This window comes from Marmota marmota, unplaced genomic scaffold, assembly GCF_001458135.2.
Source record: "Marmota marmota marmota unplaced genomic scaffold, marMar, whole genome shotgun sequence".
Classification (NCBI taxonomy): domain Eukaryota; kingdom Metazoa; phylum Chordata; class Mammalia; order Rodentia; family Sciuridae; genus Marmota; species Marmota marmota.
Window position 1 is genome coordinate 1,501,408 of NW_025999961.1, and position 23,906 is coordinate 1,525,313.

General features: G+C 44.8%; 1 protein-coding gene across 2 annotated transcripts in view; it reads right to left on the reverse strand.

Moving 5' to 3' along the window:
* Egflam (EGF like, fibronectin type III and laminin G domains) overlaps positions 1–23,906 on the reverse strand; it is a 180,617-nt gene that overhangs the window by 10,113 nt on the left and 146,598 nt on the right. For both annotated transcript variants that reach the window (XM_048802877.1, XM_048802876.1), the window contains 5 exons: positions 19,922–20,033; positions 15,517–15,633; positions 12,888–13,068; positions 4,796–4,874; positions 1,885–2,028 (listed from right to left, as the gene is read on the reverse strand). In XM_048802877.1, coding sequence (XP_048658834.1) covers positions 1,885–2,028; positions 4,796–4,874; positions 12,888–13,068; positions 15,517–15,633; positions 19,922–20,033 — 633 coding nt within the window. The remainder of the gene's footprint in view (positions 1–1,884; positions 2,029–4,795; positions 4,875–12,887; positions 13,069–15,516; positions 15,634–19,921; positions 20,034–23,906) is intronic.

The following is a 23,906-nucleotide window of genomic DNA, read 5'->3' on the forward strand; positions in this document are numbered from 1 at the left end:
GGGAGAGGGCCAGGGGGAGGGGGAGAGGGAGGGGCAGGGGGGCATTTCCTTTCCAGAGCTGGGAAGGGAGCCCGTGGGACCTGGGGGCGCCTCGAGCTTCTCCAGTTTCCCTGTGGGGCTGGAGTGGGTGGTGAATAGACTTTGGCTGGCAGTGCAGGGGGGAAACTGGGCCTTCCCACCCACAGCTCAGCTACTGTTTCGGTTCTCTTTTCTGGGCACAATCAAGTACTTGAGGCCTTGACGAGGTTAACCACAGGAAAACCACAAGAAAATGGCTTCAAGGCAGCCAGCCTGGATCCCGGGTGTGAAGAGCTCGGTTATCTGACCTCTGGGCCAACTAGGGGTGGGCTGGGAGGGGCAGTGGTGTGCTGGCAGCTGGAGACAGTGACAAGCTGCTCCTTACCTGCCCCTGCCAGACTTCAGCTTCAGCCACATGGGGCTACTGAAAGTCCCCACGATCATAGGACGGAATCCCCTCAGCACGCTCTGCTATTTAAGGGCAAGTGAGATGTTGGACAAGTGACAATTCCTCTCAAATGCCTTTTCTTCAAATTGAAAAGATTTATGTTATCCTCCTCTGGCTCTCAGTAATCCCAGCACAGGGCAGACAAAAGCCCCAGAGTTAAATCTTCATTATCTCCGTGTTCGGCTCTCTTTCCTTTGTCTATTTCACTTCCATTGCTTTCATACCATTTAGCGATCACTTGGGCTCATCACCTTGGGTGGAGGTGATTCAGGTAGGAAAAGCCCAAGAAATGTCTGTCCGTCCGGCAGAGGATCTAAAGAGAGCAGACACTGTCACACCTGGATGGAATCAGAATTACCTGGGGAGGTTACAACATGGCTTACGGGGCCCTGGGCTTAGAGTGCTTGGGCTTAGTACATCTATGATAGGGCCTGAGGACTTGCATTTCTAAGAAAGTTCCAGGTGATGCAGATGCTGCTGGCCCAGGGACCACACTTGGAAAACCACAGGTATAAACGAGCCATTTCTAACCTCAAGTAAGGAAGTGTCATTACAATCTCCAGAGCAGCTTTTTCATATTTCACAAGACAAGCAGATCCTGTCCCACAGAAGCTTGGCTTCCATCCATTGTAGTAGGGAGATACTGTCCAAGTAATTCTTTACAGCATAACTACCCATTTGACACAACTGAGAGCAATCTAAATTCACTAAAAAGAGGTAAGAACTCTTGGGGCTGCCTTATTCGTATCAAGAAGTGCTTGCAAAGATGCCAGTGTTGAGTCCATCTACTACGGCAGGAATCTGTGCTTTGTTCTTCTTGTAGCAGGAGACTGGAAAGCAGGGATTGTCCCCATAGCTAAGGGGAAGCAGCATGGAACTTAAAGCCAGGACTCTTGGAGTTTAGATTTTCACATCTTCCTGAGCTGTTAAGTGTTAAGCTGAGGACTCACTACTATGCTTGGCAGTATCAAAATCCTCTTTTCACTCCTTCCTAATTTGCAAGTGGGGCACCTACAGCAGTAACACACTAGAAGAGGTCACAGCATTGTTCTGCAGAGAGCCATATAATAAATATTTTAGGCTCTACCATACCTTCCTACTGAAACTACTCAAATATTGCATCATCACACAAACATATACACATGAAATATGCATGCATATGTATGAAAGCATTCCAATAAAACTTTATTTTCAAAAATGTGTAGTGGGCCAAATCTGTCTGGCAAGTTATAATTGCAGTCTACCAAACATGGATGCTGAAAAGAAAAATCAGAGACCTCAAACAAACCTGGAGCTTTAGGCCACAGCCAATTGCAGCAGCCTGTATTTTAGCTCCCTGTGGAATTGCTGTAGGCATGATCCGTCCAGTCTGAGAAAGATCACAAGGTGCTGCTGAAGGCAGCCAGAGAAAGGGTTACCTGAACACCAGGGCTCCATCCCGAAGGCCCAGGGAAATGAAGTCACTGTTGGGTCTCATGGGGCTGTCTCCCCTCCACATTAACAGGCCATCCTTGACAGTTGACTTAAACCTTATGAATGCATTTGATCTTGATCCTGACACCCTGAAGGAAGTACAGAAACAAGTTCATGAAATTAACCACCAAATGTGTTTCAGAGTGGTCCCAGTTTGTCCCGCCAGCCTGGAACAGCCAGGTGTGAGGACCGTCTGGCATTGCTAGCATGTACTTCCAGGAAATTAGAAAGAGCATCCCCCAGGAGTCACACCAGCAGGCAGCAGTGTCTCCCCCACAGGTATGGGGGGGGGGCACTCGTGGAGCCACAGATTAGCAAGATAATGGCCAACACGAAAGTCTCAGGCTGCACCCTGTACACACTTCAGTGTTCCCCTTTCGCTGTCCTATTTCTCAAGGGCCCTTGGGAAACTGCTACCCTCTCCCTAACAGAAAGTTGCCAAGAGACTCAAGAGTCACCTGCTCTGAACTTTGGTCACAGCTGTGGGAAGATTGGCTCTGGCAATGAGTGTTCTTGGGTATAGATCTGGACAGTGATCGAATGAAGGTAAGGTCTGAGACAGGGAAGGGGGCTTGATGGACTAATGGTCTGGAGGGGTGTTGTTATAGTCCTATGGAGAGGAACAGGAAGCTATGAGGACAGAGTGGACTCTAGGCTCTATAGTCAGGGCTGGGAATTGGGTCCCATGATTGTGTGCCTGTATCAGAACTTTGGAAGAACTAACTCAGAAACTCATTTTGACTAAAGTGGTAAGAATAAGCCTGGGATCCTAGAATCAAAGTTGAGACAGGAGTAATATTGAGACAGGATTTAATATTGCTATTAATATGACATGGCACAACTGGAAAAGTGTTTTCTTTAATACCCACCCCTCTGTCTGTCTCACATACTTGGGTCTGAAGCTGTAGGTGCCTTCAATACTGAACAGTGGAAAGGACTTTTGTCTAGGCTTCCCAGAGCCTGGTCTGGACAGGAAGAGACCAGGTGTGCCTTCCCGTATGGCCTCAGAGTGGTGATGGGGAAGTGTGGTCCACCAGGCCAGGTGTGAAACAGTACAACCAAAGCCCGTTCCCTAGGAAACTGCTACTCCCCAATTTTTATTCAAGGTTCCTTCCCTCCCTGACTTGCTTTTGGAATACTGATTGATATAATCAAATCAAGACATTCAAATTTATCTTATCAGTGATTGGTTTTGGAGGAGGCATGTGACTTGCTATTGTCTAACAAAATAAGAGAAAAATTTCCAGGAGGATTCTAAGAAAGAAACTTCTCTTTAATAAGAGACACATGAAAATAAAGAAAGAAAATCTTTTTTACTTCCACTGGCTGTTGCCATATTTTATAACCATCTTATGAGCATCCTAGGGGTAGCTGAGGGATATGCTGAGGATAAGAAGGCAGGCAGATGATGAGATCTGAGTCTTAGATGATACAGTTGATTCTCTGAGTTAATCAACCCAGGATCCAAAGTCCAAACTCCTTGTTATATGAAATAATAAATCCTTTTCATGTTAAAGACCTTGTAGGCTGAGTTTTCTGTTACTTGACATAAAAAGCATCTAACTGAGACAGACCCTGGACTTCTGCCTGCAGCCTCACACACCTGCACATGAACTTCCACACACGTGTGCACACACCATCAGAGTTGCTCTGGCTTGGGGCCTCCCTGTCTCCTCCTTACCAAATCTCTACTTTCCCTGACTGCATGGTGATCTCTCTCTAGGCACTGGAAGCTGACGCTGTAGGCCCCTTTCACACTGTCTCTGGTTCCTGAGGACTGAAGGACCTTTCTTTAGAAGAAGAGCGATGAAGAAGGAAGAGGATCTCTCTTGGCTGGGAATACATTTTACCTAAGTCCCTGTGCCAAGGCAACACAGATATACACAAGCTGGGATTAGAGAAAGGAACCAATGTTTGTCTGGTGTGCACTGAGTTCCTGAAGACAGCCAATGTCCCAGAAAAATTTCTCTTCACTATTTTTGTTCCTTGAAAAGCCACCAAGCTCTGCCCTAAGAGCAAAGCTTAAAGATTTGCCTTTGCCTGCTAAGATGCAGTTAACCTGAGGAGAAAGGAAAATTCCAGAATGATTGAGCTGGGGTGGTAAGGCAGATGGCACACTACACATGACCAAGGACCAGTGGAGGGAAAAGAGAGAGAAGGAGGGAATGGAAGGTGCCAAAGACAAGCTTGATGGACAGAGGGTGTGCTGGGTGCAGGCTGTGACCCTTGCCACAGCACAGACTGCTGCCATCCAAGAGCTACAGTAACTTCAGTACAGTGCCGGGGCTCCTGCCATCAGAGATGACAAGCTGCAGCAGTGACTGGGGCATCTCCTCATGCCATGCCATTGCGTCTACATGAAGAGAGCAGAGAAGCCCCCACCGAACCAGTCAGAACCTGAAGAAGACATCAGACCTTTATGGATGAAGATGCAGAGTAGGTGCTAACCTAGTGGGAACTGAGCTTTGCTGTGTGTGTGGTTGGGGGAGCAGTTGACCCCTTCTGCAGCTGGGCACAGAGAGAGCCTCAGATGTGGCCACACAACAGCACAGAGCCCAGGGCCACACTCTGCTTCTCAAACCAAAAGCACTGGAAACCCTGGGGGGGTTGGAGAGGGGAGAGGTCACATTATTCTTTCTAGACCCTTTGACCAGAAAAGGTTGGGATTGTGTAACTCTGTTGTTTGGAAGACCGATGTTCTCAAGTTTAGTTTGTTTCGTTCTAGTTTCCATGTTTATTTTATTTGTCTTTTTGCCCCGAGACCACGACCTTCTTTGGGAATTATCTTCTAACATGAAAGATAAGGAAAAATCTTGGGAAAGATATTGAGAAATTCATGCTATCAAAGCCTGTTACCTCTTGAGGATATCTTGATTGTCATATGTCAGGTAACTGCGGCCAATAAACTGCGGGATCTCGATGGCTTCTGTGATAGCTGGGACAGAACAGAAAACAAGTTATGTAGCATGCCTCTCTCTCGACCTCTCACTCATACACGTGACAGGAACATACCAAGAAAGCCAGACCCTTAAATGTCACATTGAACAACTTCCTCCTGGCTGCACACCCACTTGCATGTTTAGGGCAGACCAGTCGGAGTTGGCGTCTCCCCATTTTCTTCTCCCTGAAGGCTGGCAGTCACTGTCACTGGTCTCAGCACTACTGAGAAGGTCTTGCAATGTGCTGAAACTTGAAGTGCTCCCAGTGATTCTTGGAATCCAAAGAGTAGGGCTTGGGCCATGTGGGGAGCAGCTGGGGATAACCCCAGATCATCGCCAAGCGAGGCAGAGAAAACAAACCCTAAACAAGGCCCACAAGGGTTTATTTAATGTGAATCTATCTAAACCCCTTTAGCTATGACCTTGAGAGGTCGATGGGGGAAATGCAGTGTGAGACTTTGACTCTTAGTTTATATCACATTCCAAGTGTGATATTGCAGTCTTCAACCTGATCTCACGAAGAAGCAGGGAATGTGGGGGAAGGGCAGGCTGATTATTCCCATCTTACAGAAGAAGGAAACAAGACCCGGAAAGCATCAGGGATTTGCCCAAGATCATCCACTAATGCACCATGAATGGCTAGCTCCCCTTAATTCTGGTTCCTGGCCTCTCCTTCCTTTACAATCTTTTAGAAATGAATTTCCTTCCTCCTAATTTCTCATCACTTTGTTTTCCTGAGGAATCTCCCTTGACACACACCAAAGGAGCAGGACAAGCCACCATGTTGATGTCACAAATTGGGATGAGGTGAGGGGATTTCTGCAAGAGAGATAACAGCAATATCTCTTTTCCTCTTTAGAAAGATACAGAAACAATATTTTGAAGAAATTAAAGTGCAATAAATCTCATATTAAAAAAAATGTGCTTGCACTTGGACTCCATTTGTGTACCATGAATTGAAATGCATTCTGCTGTCTTGTACAACTAAGTAGAACAAATAAAAAAGGAAAAAAAAAAAAGAAAAAGAAAAAGAAAAAAAATGTGCAAAATGAGAGACTAACCAGCTTACAAAACAATTACAGCTTCATAAAACAAAAGCATTTCACACAAAGTAGACACTGCCTGAGGACTCCACACCTGGGAGAGAAAGGTCTGATCATTTGGCTCATTTGGAGATAGGAATGATGGGAGAGAAAGAGAAAGAAAGGAGGAGGGAGGGAGGGAGAGAAAAAAAAAAAAAAAAACAGGAGAAGAGAAACCTGCAGACATTGGGCCTTCAGGTGTGAGTTCCTGTGTTGGCAGGTTACCATGACATGTTCCCACGACCTCTTCATAAAGGGGAAAAAAGTAAAGAATAAAAGGAAAGAAGGAGGGCTGGGGATGTGGCTCAAGCGGTATCACGCTCCCCTGGCATGCGTGCGGCCCGGGTTCGATCCTCAGCACCACATACCAACAGAGATGTTGTGTCCACCGAAAACTAAAAAAATAAATGTTAAAAATTCTCTCTCTCTCTCTCAAAAAAAAAAAAAAAAAAGGAAAGAAGGAAAAGGAAAAAAGGAAGAGGAAAGAAAACCCAAAAAGAAAAGAAAGAGAAATAAAATTTTAAAAGAGAACCTGTGAGGTAACTACCCAAGCAATTTCTTGGGGAAGGAACTTAGCAGGAAAATGAGGGGGGAGCGTGGACACGAGGAGAAAGCCACAGCGAGAAAGGGAGAAAAGAAAATGCCAGGAAAGAGGAGGAAGAGGCTGGGAGAGAAAGGAGACGCAGGTGGACAGGCAGCCACTGGGCAAGGAAAGGAGGGGAAGCCGAGAAAGAGGGAGGGAGCCCCAGGGACGAAGGTGAGGAGAAGATGGGAGGCCTGGAAGGGGCTCCAGTGTGCGCAGCTGGAGGAGGAGGGAGGGGGCTCTTGGTGGGTCAGCAGCCCCTCATCCCAGGAGACTGAGAAGGGAGGAGACAGCATCCAGGCTGACTGACAGAGAGTCCTTCACACTAAACATAACCAAGGAGCCCCCACTGGGTTTGGCTCACCCCCAGGGCGAGAGATACAGCCAGGGTCCATCCTGCGGTTGTTGGCTGTGTCTGTGGGCCTGTGGCCAACAGTCGTCCTTCCCCTGGATTCTTTGAAATGGCCAGGACATGCTTGTCACACATCAGTTCTGCACAGGGCCTCAGGAGGGGTCCGTCTGTGGGAGCCGGGTCAGCTGCCTGCTAACTCAGGCGCTTGCTGAGGTCCAGCTGGGAGCTAAGTGTGTTCCCAGGGTCTGCACTCTTGCAGGGAAGATTCCCACCACCCTGGTTGGTGTGTCCAAGACCCCGCCCCCCGCCCTCCACACCATGCACCCAGGTTCCCCTCACACGTGGTTGGTTGGCCTACACTGTGCCACCGCCTGGCCAGAGCCTGACCTGGCAGGGGCCCACAGCAATTACTGTACTTACTATTGAGGCAGTAATTCCCACACTCTGCCCAGTGTCAGCATGAAAAGAACAGGGAGAATCAGCGCACACATCTATTATATAAAATCTCGACTACACATTGCTCACAGAGGGATAGAAACCAGCTTTGCTCCTTCCCCCACAAAGTCCTCCCAAGGGTCCAGAATGGAATGTGAATGCGGGCCCCAGCAGAAACTGTGGAAATTCTCTCCTGGGCATGATTGGCACCAGCACATCCACTTCCCTTCCCCGACTGCAGCTTAAATGGGGAATGTGGGGCACCATACCAAGAAGTTTACAGCAAGCTGTCTGACACTTCTGGGGCTCCCTCATCTTCAGCCAGCAATCTAATTTTCTTCTAAACCTACAAGAAAAGGTCCACTCTCCCCCCTCATTTTTCTGCTAAGTTCCTTCCCCAAGAAATAGAGAAATAGCTCCTTTCTAGAGCTTATTCCTTGCTGATGGCTTTTACTCTATTTGGATCTAGGCTGCATGTGACAAAGGCATGATGAGCCAGTCTGCAGCCTCTTTTCTCCCCTAGTGGAAAACATTACCCTAACCCCCTCCAGTTCCCCTTTGCAAGATTCCAGAGACCTGTTTTGTTGTTGTTGTTGTTGTTGTTGTTTGTTTGTTTTTGTGATTAAAAACGGGTAAAGTCATCCTGCAGAAATGACACCATTGAATGCAGCATTAAGTGCCACCAGGTTCACCAGTGTGCATGGAGAAACAGTAATTCCATCCAAAAATGTCAAAGCGAGACATGACCATCCGGCCCTTTCTGGCCCCTTGTGGTTTTTATATAGACTACTGTAAACATGATTACACTTTAATCTCACCTCTTTATTTTTTTTTGTTGTTTGCATTCTTTTCTTTGTGGCAATGGTCTTACTGATGTATTAGTCAAAAGGTGTTGCTGTTATGCCCTGGCATTTATTCCTTTAAGCATGTGCCATTTAGACACACACACACACAAAACCCACGCCATTGAGTAATGGCTTCCAAGCCAAAATTCCCACAGCTCAAACAAAGTAAATTCCCCATTTAAGGAACTTAGAATTCCCAATATACTATATGGAGTTGAAGGGACAGATGGCTCTGTTATACACCCACAGGCCCTAGGAGGAAAGGCCACTGCTGATAGCTTCCCCACTAGCTTCCCCACATCCAGGATGACCCTTGGCAACATTCCTGGTGGACACACGGCCAACCTGATGCACACTTTCAGGATGGGCAGCTTACTAATCCATAGGGCAGCACACTCCCTTCTTGGACAGAATTCCTTATTAGGTTGAGCAACTCTAATCCAAAAATCTGTTCTAAAATGCTGCAAACCTTTGAAGTCTGACATGATACCACAAGCGGAAAATTCCACATCTGAGATCACCTGACGGGCCACAATCAAAATCCAAGGGCACTAATAATACTGCATAAAATTGCCTTCAGCCTCTGAATATAAGGTGCATGTGAAACATAAATGAATTTCACACTTAGACTTGGGTTCCATCCCAAGGTATCTTTTTATATATATGCAAATATTCTAAAATCTGAAAAAAAAAATCCAAAATTGGAAACACTTTGAGTCCCTGCCAGTTTGGATAAGGGACAGTCCTTGTATTAAGTGGATTCTGTAGCCACAAAGTAAACAAACAGACAAACTTTTTTCCTATACTATTAGCCCTTCAGCTAACTAAAGATCAGCATCTAGTCTCAACACACAAAATCTTCCATTGTTTAATGAAACACTATATGAAGAAAATAAATTTTTATACACTGGGACCAATAAAAGAGCTCAAAATCAGCCTCAGAAATATGATGTGAAACTAGTAAGTGTAGCACAAACTATCCTAAACGTTGCATGAATGATATAGCAGCATCAATCAGGCAGGATCAGACTTTGAGGACTGCGCGTTCCTGAGGAATGTATGCCTGAAGCCAAGGCTTCATGAACTCTGCTCTTGCAGCTATAGTGGGCTGAGCAGCCCACCTGCTACAGAGAAACAGTACCATCTAGTGGCCGACAAGATACTGCACCATCTGAGTTGAAGCTGTTCTCAGTAATAAAAGTAAGAAAGGAAGTACTGGGGCTCAGAAGTTCTTTCCAGGTGACCTGGATGCTTTTGGCAGGGCAAAACCCAGGAAGAATAGCTATGTCCTGTATCCCCCTTCTGGACATTCAGAACAGAGCAGAGGCTCTGAGAAGTACTGTAGAAGACAGAGCTCTTTGATTTTCTATCCAGATTACCCAAGCTAATTTAACCACAGACCCCTGCTCCCATTTTATGCATGTGAAAATATGTGTGTGAGAGGATGTGGGTGTGAGCAGATATGTGGATGCACAAAACAGTCACTAATTCCTCAGAACTTAATTTCCTTTCCAGGTACTTTGTGAAAATCTGTTTCAAGTTATTAGTAACTTACTTAGAAGATCTCTGAGGGACTGGGAACCAAGATGTATAATTTTTGATGAGATGAGAAAGGAGGAAAGAAGGCTTCAAGGATGGGAGTAGAGTTTGGCGGGGCGGGTGGGGGGAAGCCTTGCTGACACTCTTCTGTGAGATGAGAAGGAGGTCCAGGGATTGGGGTAGGGGCAGGTAGCTGAAGTTCGAGGTGGAAGATGATGCCTACAAGTGAGACTACCCCAAACGGAAAGTGGGGAGGGCTCCCAAGTCAAGCCTAGGGTTCTACCGGTGCCTGACTCTAAGGCTAGGAGTTTGAAGAACCTCTGGCTCCTTCTCTCCTGGTGCGTTCCAGAGTTGGGAAAGGTTGAATTTTGTGTAGTTGCTGATGCTGGAGAGAAACTAAGAGAGACTTCTGAGGTACTTCTCAGGAAACTGGGCAGGAGCTGATGCCCACCTCTTTGTTCTGCCCCGATCTATGAGGAACAAAGTGGGGTCTCTAAATCATCATGGTAGTCTGTGGGCTGCACCGCCTCTGGAATTTATTTGAGTTTGTTTGGTCCCATCCTCCTGTGCTGCCCAGACGTGAGACCAAGTGTCGGATCACCCACTACAGTTCTGATGGGTCCAGAGAGGACTAGCCTCGCTGAGAAGAAAGGAGCACCTTCCTCATGGAGAAACCTCCAATAGGGACTGGGTGAGGCCTGGCACTGGGAGCTGCTACAACTTTTTGCTCCATGTTTTTTTTTTTTTTTTTTAACTGGTTTAACTTCCAAGGAGAATACTAGGAATAGACCGTTGCTTTTAAAGCACGATTTGATTTCCAGGCAGAAAACCTCCTTCAGCTATTAAATGTATGAGGATCACTTTGCTGAACAGGACAGAATTCTAACAAATAAAGATAGCTTCTAACTGATCTTGGTCTTTCAAGCTATGAAAATACTTTCAGCGTGTTCTCTTCTTCTTCTTTTCTTAACAAAGTTGAAATTCTATCAGTGTCAGTGTTGATGAGAATTTTATTTCAGTCACATATTTGAGTGTAACTTCAAATACCTAATTCTCTATAAGATGTAGTTGTTTTTTTTTTTTTTTGGTGGTGGTGCTGGGGATTGAATCCAGGGTCTTGTGCATGCAAGACAAGCACTCTACCAACTGAGCTATATCCCAGCCCTTACTGTGTTCTCTTCTATTTCTAGGGATCTCTCTTCCCTTTCTTTCCAATCCTTACAAGGGAGGAGATGCCAGTATTTCAGCAGTCTGTAGGATAACTGCCCATAGCTGTGTGCCTGCTGGGGCCTGGGAAGGCTGGCCCAGAGCCCCTTTAATCCTCCCAAGTCATTATAACCAGGGAGGAAATTATGGGATTCTGGCCATACCTCCATCTATATGAGCCTTCCTAGTATTTGCACCGCATTTGCCAGATACAGTATCTTGATTAAATAGCTGAAGGAAATATTGATACAAAATGCATGGCAGATGGGTTTGTTTGGATTTTAATCTTGGTTCTAGCCTACACTGCAGGAAAAGAGGTCTGGATGCCCTCCAGTGTCCTCTGCCTCTGTTCACTCCCTCAAATTTTGCCAGGAGCCCAGGTCCTCACTGAGATCCATCCCATTGCTGTGGTGAGATCTGTTTGTTATTGGACTTGAACCCAGGTCCAGTGTGAGCACTTTGTATCTGTTATGGCCAATGTTATACAGCAGGAAACAAGCACTAACAAGATCGCAAATGATCTCTTAATTCCCAAAGCTAGGTTTTCATTTACATCTAGACTTTATATTTTAACTGTCAGTATTAGAAGCAAGCTTGGAATGCCTATAGTAAGATTGGAGAGTAAGGGAATTTAAACACTGAAGTGTGAAATCAAAACCCAGTTTTCTGAATGAATAGGCCACTCTGGAACTAAATCTCCACAAGTGTAACCTATTAGCTCAGCAACAATTTGCTTGTTAGAATTGCAATTGGGATAATTCACAAGTGGATCATTTCCTCTTCTTTATCAAGAGATATATTGTATGATTTACTATGCAGATTTCAGAACTCATTTAAATGCAAGACATATCACTAAGTCTTCTAATAGGCTGTTATCTTTCATGCTTTTCCAAGACTGCTGCAAAACAACTTCTCCTACCCTACTATATACCAAAGCTTCTACCTGTAACTTAAAGTTTACCTCTAAGCACTAGTTTTGATCAAAACAGGGAGCCTGGAAACAAATAGGAAAGGGAGAAAGAACGCATTCCTTTAGAGGCCACAGCCTTCTTTCTTTCAGATCTCTTTGCTTTTTGTTTTTAAACTAGTTCCTGGGCAGGTGAGGCCATGTTGACATTTAGAACAAGAGGGTCCACACAGCCCAACCTGATGGACATATGTGGGCAGGACTATTCTATACACAGGACCATGGCCTCTGCTTCCCTTAAGCAGGAACTCATGGCCCGTGACTCTGCCTAGCTATCAGACAAGGGCAAGATGAAAACAGAATTGCTCACAGCACCTGCTGGAAGATTTTCTGCTTCTTACCTACAGTGATAATAATAATTGCTGGTGCGGGTTGAGAACTTAGCAAGCACTCTTTCAAATACTCTAAATGCATTTAGTGTACACAATGATCCTCAGTAAATACTATTGCTATGGCCATTCCCATATTACAATTCAGAAAACTGAGGCACAGAGTGGTTTGGCAGCATGGAAAACAGCACTCTACAGAAGGACATGCATACTTAGCAACTAATGTGGCATTCACCTTTTTCTGTATTTGGGCAAGATTTCTCTTCACAGCACTCAACGATAGGAGTCAAAATATTTAGTTAAAATATTTACCAGACCATAATGCATAGGCATTCCCCTACCAGGACAGGTTCTGGGATTGGGTCAGATGTATTAGTCCTGAAACCCCTGTTATATTGATTGTGAGACCATGAGGGGATTCTCAAAGAAGGACCAAGAGAGGTGGCTAGGGAAGCTATTTGCCTACTGTTACAGAAGTATTTCAGCATTTAATTCTTATTACATAGTTGTAGTAGTTTATATATGATTGGCCATTGATAACTTATTGTAGCCACTGATCAAAAAAAAAACCACTATGATTGTACCAACTTCTTTTAAGAATGGTGATTCCCAACATTCTGTCCATGGCCTCCACTCCCTCCAGGCAGCTGTGCCTGAGACCCTGGGTGTACCTTTCTGGCAGTGCAGGCCCTCGAAGCCCAAGGGGCAGTCGCACTCATAGCCATCCTTCCTGGGCCGGCAGCTGCCCCCATGGGCACAGGGGGCCCCCACACAGGGGTGGGCTGCATTCTCCACATTCACACCAGACGTGAAGTCATGCTTCACATGGATGGTTCGGTCATTCAGGACGATCTTGAGGGAGAGAAATGTAAAGAAAGTCAGAAATTGGGAAAACATCTTTATGGTCTTCTAGAGTTTCCCGTGGCATGAAAACCCAAGCTAAACATAGGGAAGTTTAGAAAAAAAGTCAAAAGAGCCCAGTTACTGCTTTAAGAGACTTATAAGTGATGCAAGAGCGGAAGGAGATCTGTTTAGTACTTGGGAAGATCTACAGAGGAAAGTGTGCTTCTGATCCTAGAATACCACCTGAGAATGCAAAGTCCAGGTCCTCAGCCAGGCTGCAAGTAACATCTCCTGGAGGCTTTAAAGCACTTCCACTGCCCAGACCCACCCAGATCAGCTGAACCAGTCCCTGAAGGTGGGACCCAGTCGCTAGTGCCTTTTGAAAGTTTCCAAGAATAACTGTGGAAGTAGCAGCTATGGCTAAGAGATGCTGCTACAAAGTGGAGTAAGGAGAAGATAAAACTGAGGTGCAGGAGGCAGGAATCCAGGGGAGCTATTGCTGCTGGTGGAACCCAGAAAACTTCCTGGTGTACTTCCACCTGCTTTTGTTAACATCCTGTACTGTGTCCCCTAAAACGCCATCAACGGGGCCTCCCTGACCGCTGTGTGTGTATGTACAGAGTTCCTCCACACCTTCTTCCCTGCAATGTGGCTCTAACCAAATTGATGGACTGGAGGGAGGGGTTCCCAGTTTCCGTAGCAGCAAATAAGTAGACCCAACTTTTTCCGCCCCTGACCCAGGATGTGTATTTACTTTGAGTTGTTGCTGGCTTTGCAGATCTCAGAGACAGAGAGCCCTCACTGCCTGGGGAAGTTACAAGAGGTGAGCAATGGCACTTCTGGCCAAGGATCCATGTGTCTGAGGCTTGCTTCACCCCTGGAGAGCACTGAAAGAGAAAACTTCTCCCCAGTGCCGAGTGGGATAAGCAGCTAGGGAAGAGCTAGAAACAATCTCCCCTCTGCCTGCTGCAAGTTTGAAGGGCTATGGAACTGAGCAGTGTGTCCTCAAGACAAGCCAGAACTGGCACTGTGCCCTGTTGGATATGGCACAGCCAATGACTCCATCAGAAGGAGGGAAGGGCAGTCTTTCTAGAAAGTGAGGAGGGAACAGTTGTGTGTGTAGTGTGAAGAAGAGTCAAGCCTGGGAAGGGTGGACAGAGAGAACAATGCTTCCTATCGTCTCATCCTGTGTCCTAAGTGGCAATATCAAGCATGATTGAACAGGGCCAATCCCACTCAGGGGGCGATGGTGACCTGAACTGAGGTGTCACTGACATCACGGTTCAGCAACAAAGGGAAGCACATCAGAGCCAGCAAATGTTGTCATGGGCCCCTTCCCTAGGTTCAACACTGAGGTTTGGGATGAGAAGGACACAGGCCCAAGGGGCACTTCAGTGCCGGGATGTGCAAACATGATAGAACCTTCTTTCACTGGCCCTCTTTCATTTTAGCCTCTCTCATACTTCATCTCAGGTCCAGCAATGGCCCACCCAGCACCTTGATTGCTAAAGGAAAGGAGGATGGAGCTGACACCCCCAGAGAGGAGATGCTCTGCTCAGATCCTCTCCTAAGCGTGTGGTGGTCCGGCAGGCCTGGGCTGGTGAGTCAACCTGCCGTGTCTACTGCAGGCAGAGCATGCCCTCACAACTGGAGGAATCATAACAGCCCCAAGAAAAGGAGTAGGAGAAGGGGGGATAGTAGAGGATAGGAAAGGTAGCAGAATACAACAGTTACTAATAGGGCATTATGTAAAAATGTGGATGTGTAACCGATGTGATTCTGCAATCTGTATTTGGGGTAAAATTGGGAGTTCATAACCAACTTGAATCTAATGTATGAAATATGATATGTCAAGAGCTTTATAATGTTTTGAACAACCAATAAAAAAAATAAATTAAAAAAAAAGAAAAAAAGAAAAGGAGTAGGAGACAGAAATAAGTGTAGTCAATATCTTTGACCAGCTAATTCTATTCCACTTTATTTTTTTGAGTGAACCTTCTAGGAAAGGACTCTCTTCATGCTCTTCAGAGCTTGGTTAAATGACTGATGAGCAACAACTGCTCCAATGTAGGGGTGGGTGAGGCAAAGGCCAGAGAGATTCTTTGTTTGGCTGAGGAGTTGGCTGAGCAAATTGCGAAGTAATGATCAGAGCAGCCTGAGCCAAGAGCTGCTATCCCTTCCCCTCACCTCCTTCCCTATTGTAGAAATATCTGTGGTGACCTGATGCCAGCTGCCTCCCCTAGTAGTCCCATAATATTTTGGTAGATTTCCTACAAAAATTTATCTTCCCTGAGTGGCATTCATGAAATGTCTGCTGGACCAGACTTGGGAACAAGTGTTACAAGAAAGTGGGTTTGGAAACTATGCTGCGAACATTTTTTAAAAAAACCTTTAAAAGTTTAAAACCTCAAAACTTCTTTATTGTGTAAAGTCAAAGTGAGAAAGCAGAGTCTGTACCTTCTGGATACTCCCACTGAATGGTTTGAGGACGCCTGAGTTCTTCTTCACATCATCATAATTGGGGACTCCACCAATAAAAATGTCCGTGTTGCACTTAATCTGCGTGAAGCCTCCCTGCCAAGAGATCAGAGTAGCAAATCACAACAGAACTTTAGAATAGCTGGCTGAGACCAGCAAATGTGCCTTTGGTTCCCTGTTGGGGATCCAAATGGTGGAGATGGCCTCAAGACCTGTCATAACCATCTGTGCCTGACTTTCCCATTGTTCCTGAACATGGACTTGGATGATGGAAAATTTCGTAACATCTCTGGGACTCAGTGTCACCAAAACAGGAATCATATCACCTACCTCCTAGGTGTTCCACGGCGAGCATATTCTGTGCTCCTCCAGCAATACCTCCCTGTTGGAAGATTGCCTCCAAATAGCCCAGCTCAGGTTGGGCCGTGTTGCTTGCTTTAGCAATAAACACGAGCAGAAGAGAAATGAATCCCTGGGGAGAGTCTTTGGAGTCACAGGCTGGTTCACCACACTCTTCTCCCTCCCTGTTCCCCCAGCCAGGGTCTCAGATGAAAGCTAAAGTGGATTACTATGATTGGTGACATGAGCAAGAACTGACCCTTGTCCTAAGCTGTTGATATGTTTTGGGGTTGCCTGTGACTGACCATAGCCCTGTCCAGCACATCCTGGAGGCCGAGATACTGTGTAGTTAGCACTTTTCCCAGAGTTGGATGCACATCAGCATTCCAGAATGTGGCTGTTGGGTAACTCAATAAGGGTAACTCAGAAGCCCTGATCAACAAGAGAAAGAGAGGCTGGGCACAGGGCAGATGGTTGTTCCTCAAGACCAAATGCAAAGGCCAGAGAGATTTTTTGTTTTCTCAATTCTCAGGGAACTTCCCAATATCAATCCCCCAAAGGCTTCCCTTGTTTCTTGCTGGGCTAGGTTACAATCTGTACATAATAGTTAATGTCGGAGCTCATTCCAACAGGAGCCATGAGCAAACTGTTGAACTGTTATAACACACAGCAATAAATAAAGATCTGAGAATCCTGGGGACAAACAAGTTATTAGGTAACATAAGTTATTATTTCCTTTGATTTATGGTAAAAAAATACAAATAGTAGTATGATTCCATCATTTATTTAATAAATGTTATTAGGTACCTACTAGGTCCCAGGTATTATGTTAAGTGCTGGACAAACAAGAGCAAATAAGAAAGACACAGTACCTGTGCTGCAGGGGTTATACTGGTTGGAAGACTGACAAGCCCATGGGCAGATGGGTTCAGCACAGGTAAAGGATGTCTAGGTTCCTGTGGGTGCACCTGAGGGGTAGGGATGGCTCTTACCTAACCCTAGACATAGGAATAGGCAAGATGGTCAGGCAAGAGGACTGGAGAAACTGGAAGGAGTCAGGACTTGGAGGGTATAGAAGTATATAAGGAAAGGACAAGTCAGATCATGCAGAGCCTTAGAGGCCATGTTAGGGGTTTACACTTCACCCAAAAGGCAATGAGTTTTAAAAAGAAGAGAGGTGGGGTTGGGGAGGGGGAGAGGTATGTTTTAGGAAGGTTACTGGTCAGAGGGAGAAAAATGGATTTGGGGTCATGTCAGGGGGGAAGAAGAGGAGACAGAGATCATAGAGGAGGTTGCTCATTTCTCTCTGGGAGGGTTCTAGGTCCATTCAGGTAGCCCAGGGAAATCTTGATTAGATTAATAGACTAAATTTTCTTTGATCCATAATCTTGAGACAACTCCATGGGTCCTTATTTAACTGGAGGGTCATCAAAGAAGCCAAAGGGTTTTCAGGAAGTCTCGTGGCCCAACACAATACAGAACCAGGCAGGAACTGTTGCCACAAACCCAGGTGTTTCTCTCCCTTGTCTTTGCTCTTACCCCAGAGTTAAAATAAGAGTAAGGTAAAAGGAGCAAGGTTGTAGGACCCACCAGGTTTCAGAGCTGCAGGCTGTTCTGAAAAGATGGAATTCTCATTGTGTCCACTGCATGGAGACCGGCCTCAGGGACTAAGAATCCATTCCTTTTGGCAGCTATTATGTATTGGATGTGGGGTATCCCCCTAAAGCTCATGTGTGACACCACACAAGAAGGTTCAGAGGAGAAATGATTGGGCTGTAAGAGTCTTAACCCAATCAGTGAATTAATCCCCTGATTGGGATTAACTGAGTGGTAACTGAAGTGGTAGGGTGTGGCTAGAGGAGGCTGGAATTGGGGTGCGGCTTTGGGGTATATATTTGTATCTGGCAATTGGAGATTTCTCTCTCTCTTTCTGCTTCCTGATCATCATGTGAGCTGCTTCCCTCCACCATACTCTCCTCCACGGATGTCCTGCCTTACCTCAAGCCCTGGGGAATGGAGCTGGCTCTCTGTGGATTGAGACCTATAAAACCTTAAATATAACTTTGCCTCCTCTACAGTTGTGTTGGTCGGGTCTTTAAGTCACAGTGGTGAAAAAGCTGATTAAAACATCAACTCAGTGTCCTCCCCAGTCACCCTCCTGTTGAGGCAGGGCTACAGCTGCCACACCTACAGGACCAGGAGAGAAGCCAACAGACCCACCAGAGGGAGAGCTGCTGAGTCAGGTGCTCCCTGCCTGGACCTGACTGCTGCATGGTGGCGACCACACACCCTCACCACCACTGGGGGTTTTGGGAGCCCTCCACTGCCTGCAGCTGGAGCAGAGGGCCTTGTGGGTGACTAAGGTCAGCCATTGGGCTTTCCATGCCTGGCTGAGAAGCTGCAGGGGAGCTTTCCTCAAGTGCACACGCCATAGGCATACCTCCCCGCGTGTTTACATTGCTCCAGGTGGGCACAGGCTCCAATCCGCTCCGTCCACCCACAGGCAGTTCAAAAAAGCCAAGAGGGAGAGTGGACTCTAGGGTATTGGTTTAATTCTCATTCGCTCGTGGGGTGATAACATCAACTCTTAAGTGTGGTGTTTTTGATGTTACCATTGGGTTGTCTCTGGGATCCTAAAAGCAAATACCATGAGCTGAAGAGCTCCTTACTTACAATGGGAGGTCATAACCCTACTGTTTCCAAAACTTCCATCCTGAGCTTTCATTCCTATTTTACAAATGACTGTAAGGGCTTGATACAATCCTTCCTTTCTCCTTCCCTTTATTTAAAATTTATATGTTCAAGCCAATAGCCAGTCAGGTCTATACTGCTAGAATGTTCTGGATTGTACCAGAAGTGACTCCAATTCTCCTTTCAAAATTCGATTTCCTTCATCTGTCTTCCCTCCTCCTTTCCTCCCACTTTCCTTCCACAAATTATATATGGGACAATTTCTAGGTGTATCTACCTCTTCAAGCAGACCCAGTTTGGGATTCTTCTCATCTTAAGGGGGTTCTTGGTTCAGGCCCCCTAGTGCTGCAGTCTCTAAGGCTGGCTTCTGGGCATATCTATCTTTGTCTTTTCTGCCAAATACCTCTTTTCCCGACAAAGGTCTTTTTTTCCTTCTTTTTCTATCAAAACATTTGCTTGTCAGGATACCAAAATTTGCCAGTCCCTCCTTAAATCTTACTTTATCCAGAATGGAGACTGTTAAGAAACCAACTGTTCTCTCTGTTTTTTGGGAGGCTCTAATTTTTGTGTGTGAAGAATTCTAGTGATTTAAGCAAATTTCCTTTATTGCCTCTGTCATGTTTTTTTTCTCTCTGGACATGACCTAGAAATGAAATCATGGAGGAAAGTCACAAACTCCAGTAAATATTCTGCCCTTGAGTTCCTTAATAGTACGTTAACACAGTAATAATCATCACCATAATTAATAGTAAGTAAAGCTACATAGTGCTGCCCAGGTCCTGTTGTGCTTTGTATTGATAATTCTTGCATTTCTCATACCCACTCTATGAAGTAGTCACGATCATCGTCATTATGGTCACTGTGTGAATATAATAGTGAGATGAGACAAATAAACTAGGAGGTCAAGTAACCAACATGACCTTATGCCATCAGTAAGTAACGAAGTTAGATTTTGAATGCCAACATTATGGTTTGACAGTCTGTTTTTATAAGACAAATCTTTCCTGTACCACCGACCCTACCTCAGACTGTGTTCTGATCTACTCCATTGATTCTGCCCATAAGGACAGGGTAGTAATGGGGGTAAAGGGGAGAGAAGGCAACTTTTTCAGGGCTCACCTTATTAACTATTAATTCACGTATCCATACAGCAAACCTATGAAGCCTGTACTATTATTATGCCCATTTACAATTAAGGAATAAAAAAAGTAATTGCCCAGAGGAGGGCTGGGATTTCCAGCCAGGCACTGGAATCTGTGTGCTTAAACACTATACAGTGCTGCTTTTCCACTGTGTTCAGTAGAAAACAGTAACCTGGTTTTCACTTTCAGTCGGGAGAAAGGGTTGCTCTTACCACTGCCATTCCCTCTACTGTCTTCTGCTTATCCACCTGTAAGATGCCATTCTTCGCTGTGCGAGATACACGAAGCTCGTGCCATTGGCCCAGGGTGAGGGCGTCTTCACTCCTGTGGAAGGGACATGTACGTTAACTTTATTTATCAACTTGGCTGAGCGAAGGGATACCCAGGTAGCTGGTAAGATGTTATTTTGGGGTGAGTCTGTGAGGGCATTTGGGGAAGAGATTAGCATTTGAGTTGGCAGACTGGGTAAAGACGATGGCCCACCAATGTGGATGGGCATCATCCATCTGCTGTGGGCCTGAATAGAAGAAAAAAATGGAAGAAAGGTGAATTTCCTCTCTAAGGAAGCTGGGACATCCATCCTCTCCTGCCCTTGGACATTGGCACTCTCAGTTCTTAGGTCTTCAGACATGGACCTTTAGCCTCCTGGTTCTTGGACCTTCAGACTCAAACTGGGGCTTACACCAGGGTCTTCCCTGGTTCTCTGGCCTGGAGGCTTGGGCAGAACTACACCGCTGGTTTTTCTGAACCTTCAGCTTACAGATGGCAGACCATAGGACTTTTCACCTTCCATCACCATGTGAGTCAATGTTTCTTAGATAAAACTCTTTCTGTGTATCTATATTTAACCTATAGGTTCTGTTTTGATGATAATCTTGACTAATATGGATGGAAACTAAGCCCGAGTTAGTATATTATGGATAATTTTCATCAATCTAGTTATGAAAAACTAATACAAACCTTAGTAAACTCAATCCATTCAGCAAAAGGAAAACAATGTCTACTTAGTAACAAACCAGTACCGACTACCATTTATTGAATGCCTTCATGGGAGGAGAATTGCTTTTATAATTTTATTTCTTCCTTGAAAAAGACTGAAATGTGGGCACAGTAGATCTGGCTTCCTGGATAAAAGGTGACATGAAGGTAAAACATTATAGTAATTGTGCACAATCTTTGAAGAAGAGAAAAATTATATAGGTATGGTGTAAAAAACAGATTCCTTGGTATATGGATGCCGGCAATATTTTTTGAAATGCATATAAAGCAAGGATGGAATGGATGGATAGATATGATAAATCAAGTGTGGCAAAACATTAATTATAGACTACAGGTGTTAGATATAATGATATTTACAACTCTTTAAATGTTTTCTAACTTTTCATAATGAAATTTGTGGGAGATGCTGTGATTTGAATATGTCCCCCCAAGTCCATATGCTGGGAACTTATCCTCAATGTCTCAATGTTAATAGTGTTGAGAGGCGATAAGGTCAAGAGGACTCTACTTTCATCAGTGGATTAAGACCAACATCACTGGAGTGAGTTAGTTACGGTGGGGGTGGGTTCCTAGTGAAAGGATAGATTCAGATCCCTTCCTCTTCCACCCTCTCTTATATGTGTACTCTCTTCCCATCTACATTTTGCCATGGGATGACACAGTAAAAGTCCCCTGCCAGCATGCAGCCCCTTGACCTTGAATTTTCCAGCTCCAGAACTGTGAAAAATAAGTCTCTGTTCCTTATAAATTACCCTGTCTCAGGTATTTTGTTATAGCAGCACAAAGTGGACTAAGACAAGGGAAAATAGATTCTATGTTCTCTGATGTTATGAAAAGGATTACAATTACTTTAAAATTCAATTACTAAATTGAGGTGGAAGAGCTTGAAGCTTAAATGATATTTAGAGGTGTTTTATGCATTACTTTTTTATAGTGAGGTGTGCAGAAAGAGTATCATTATTGCATTTGTATTTCTAGTTCCTGGCCCTCACTGAACCTCCCAATTATTTTTTGGTCCTGGATCATCTTTAGAAAACCACAAAGAATACCGATGGGCACAATTATTGAAGGGTCACCACCCCTTCATTTGATTCTTCAGCTCAGGCAAATGCTTTTGTGATTTGTCCTTAGCAATTAGAATTTAATCACCTTGGTTAAATCAATATGCAATAAAGAAACAAGAGGCTCCTTTAAAGTGGTCTACTTCCATAATAACTAACAGCACTCTTGTCATGTTCTTGTCCTGCCGAGGTCAGTGGCTGTCAATAAGCTTCCTCCCTCCACACAGTGTATTGATCAAGCCATCAAGAGCTCATTCCGATTGTCTTTATTTTTGAATCAAGTTCATAATGATTTTGACCATCTCGTCCTTTACCTGAAGTCAAAATGGTTTGGCCAATTCTACAACTTCCTGCAGTTCAGCCCTTCACTGAATTTTCTTAATGAAGTGGGAAGTCTTCGAAATGATTTTCAAAATAAATAGCTTCCAGAGAGGCATCTGAAATACCAGCTATGATCACTGTTGTCAGGTCCCAGTGGGCAGAGGAGGGGACCAGGGTCAGGTAGCAGTTTGTTTCTTGGAGACTCTTGCCTCGTTTTCAATATCTAATACTCAAGAATTCTCTTTCCAATCACCTTTCCTGACAGGTGGGAAAATAACTTACATTTAAAAAACATTAGAATTACAATGTGTCAAAAACAGACACAGAGTTGGGCAAGAGAGAAATTCTGGACCACGGCTAGAGCTGCCCCCAGAGAGAGGCAGGAAGACAGGGTAGGCTGTCTAGAGGAGGCTGATGAGTCCTGTCCTTCCCAAGCTCTTTCTCATCATTCCTTACCTAGAAGAAGCCATTTAAAGAGCAAGGTGATATCAAGGTGTCTTCCTTTCTAAATTTGACATATAGTTCTAAGTGAATTGCTCCAGCTGTTTTGCATAATCATATGTAAATGGAATCAATTAAATACCCACCAAAGTTGTGCTAAGATATAGGATGTTTTTGCTTAACCAGAGATACAAAAATGTTTTGTCCATTCCCCAAGGTGGGAGGTGTCACCGATGTGTGGGAATTCAGCCACAAGGACAAAAATAAACCGACTTTTCAAATAATTGTTGGAACTTAATGCAGAGAGCATTTCCCATCAGCTATGAAAAATGATCAGCAGTTAAGGGCAATGCATGGTGGTAACATCTCACCCACACACTCTCTAAAAAGGACAGGCTAGAAATATGAATACAGCCAGCAATTTCCCTTAAAACAACAACAACAGAATAACTGATAACCTGTTGCGGGGTGCCATTAAGTACACCCTAGTGAGTTTCAAAAGAGAAGAATCAGACAAATGTAGGAACAAGAAGAATGCCTGCATTAGATCAGTGGCCCTCAGGCTTGAAGGTTAAAACTACCATGAAAGAAACACAGTGAGCAGAGGAAGACAGAAACCAGTAGGAAAAACACCAACACCTGCAAAACACAGGCTCCAAGGGAGTCAAAATGATACTGACCTCTTGTACAGGAACCATCGATCTGCTACGGAATTTAATAGTACAAATTAGATAACAGGAGGAAAGTGTTGCCTAGTCAGAACAATCTTGCAAATATCAGCCAACACTTTAGAGGCACCCATGTACTGCCATGCTGCTAAAAACACCCATCACACACCCTTCTGGAACTTTCTGATCTTTGCTATGTTGATGATTTATTGTCAGGTTCCTTCATAGAGAGAACACTAAGTAAGAGACTTGCTAAATATCTGATTACCACCAAACAAATAGCTCAAGAGGAAAGTTAAAAATTAAAATGAAATCATGAAGGACATTTTTATTGGTTAAATATTTGTGAATACATTTTTTACTAGTCAACATGTGTTGGTTGAGCCCTTCCACTTGACATTCTGTGTCAGGCGCTGATTGGTTACAGTTCACCGTGCTCCTGCAGAAGGCAGAGCATGACAGCAGGTGGAAATGGAGGCAGTTTACCTTCCATGGGGGAAAAGCCCATTTTTAACAGTTTGGAGCAGAGAATTGTTACTTGTTGGGTCGTTATTTGGGAAAGGAAACTTGCAGGCAGGAGGGAAGCCTGTCATCTTTAAGAAGCAGGAGAGGTTTCCAAAGAGAACAGTGTAGGGAAGACAGGAGGAGGACAGGCTGGTAGATGGCAATTTGGTCTTTGGTGGGGGGAGGCTGCAGATGGTGTCAGA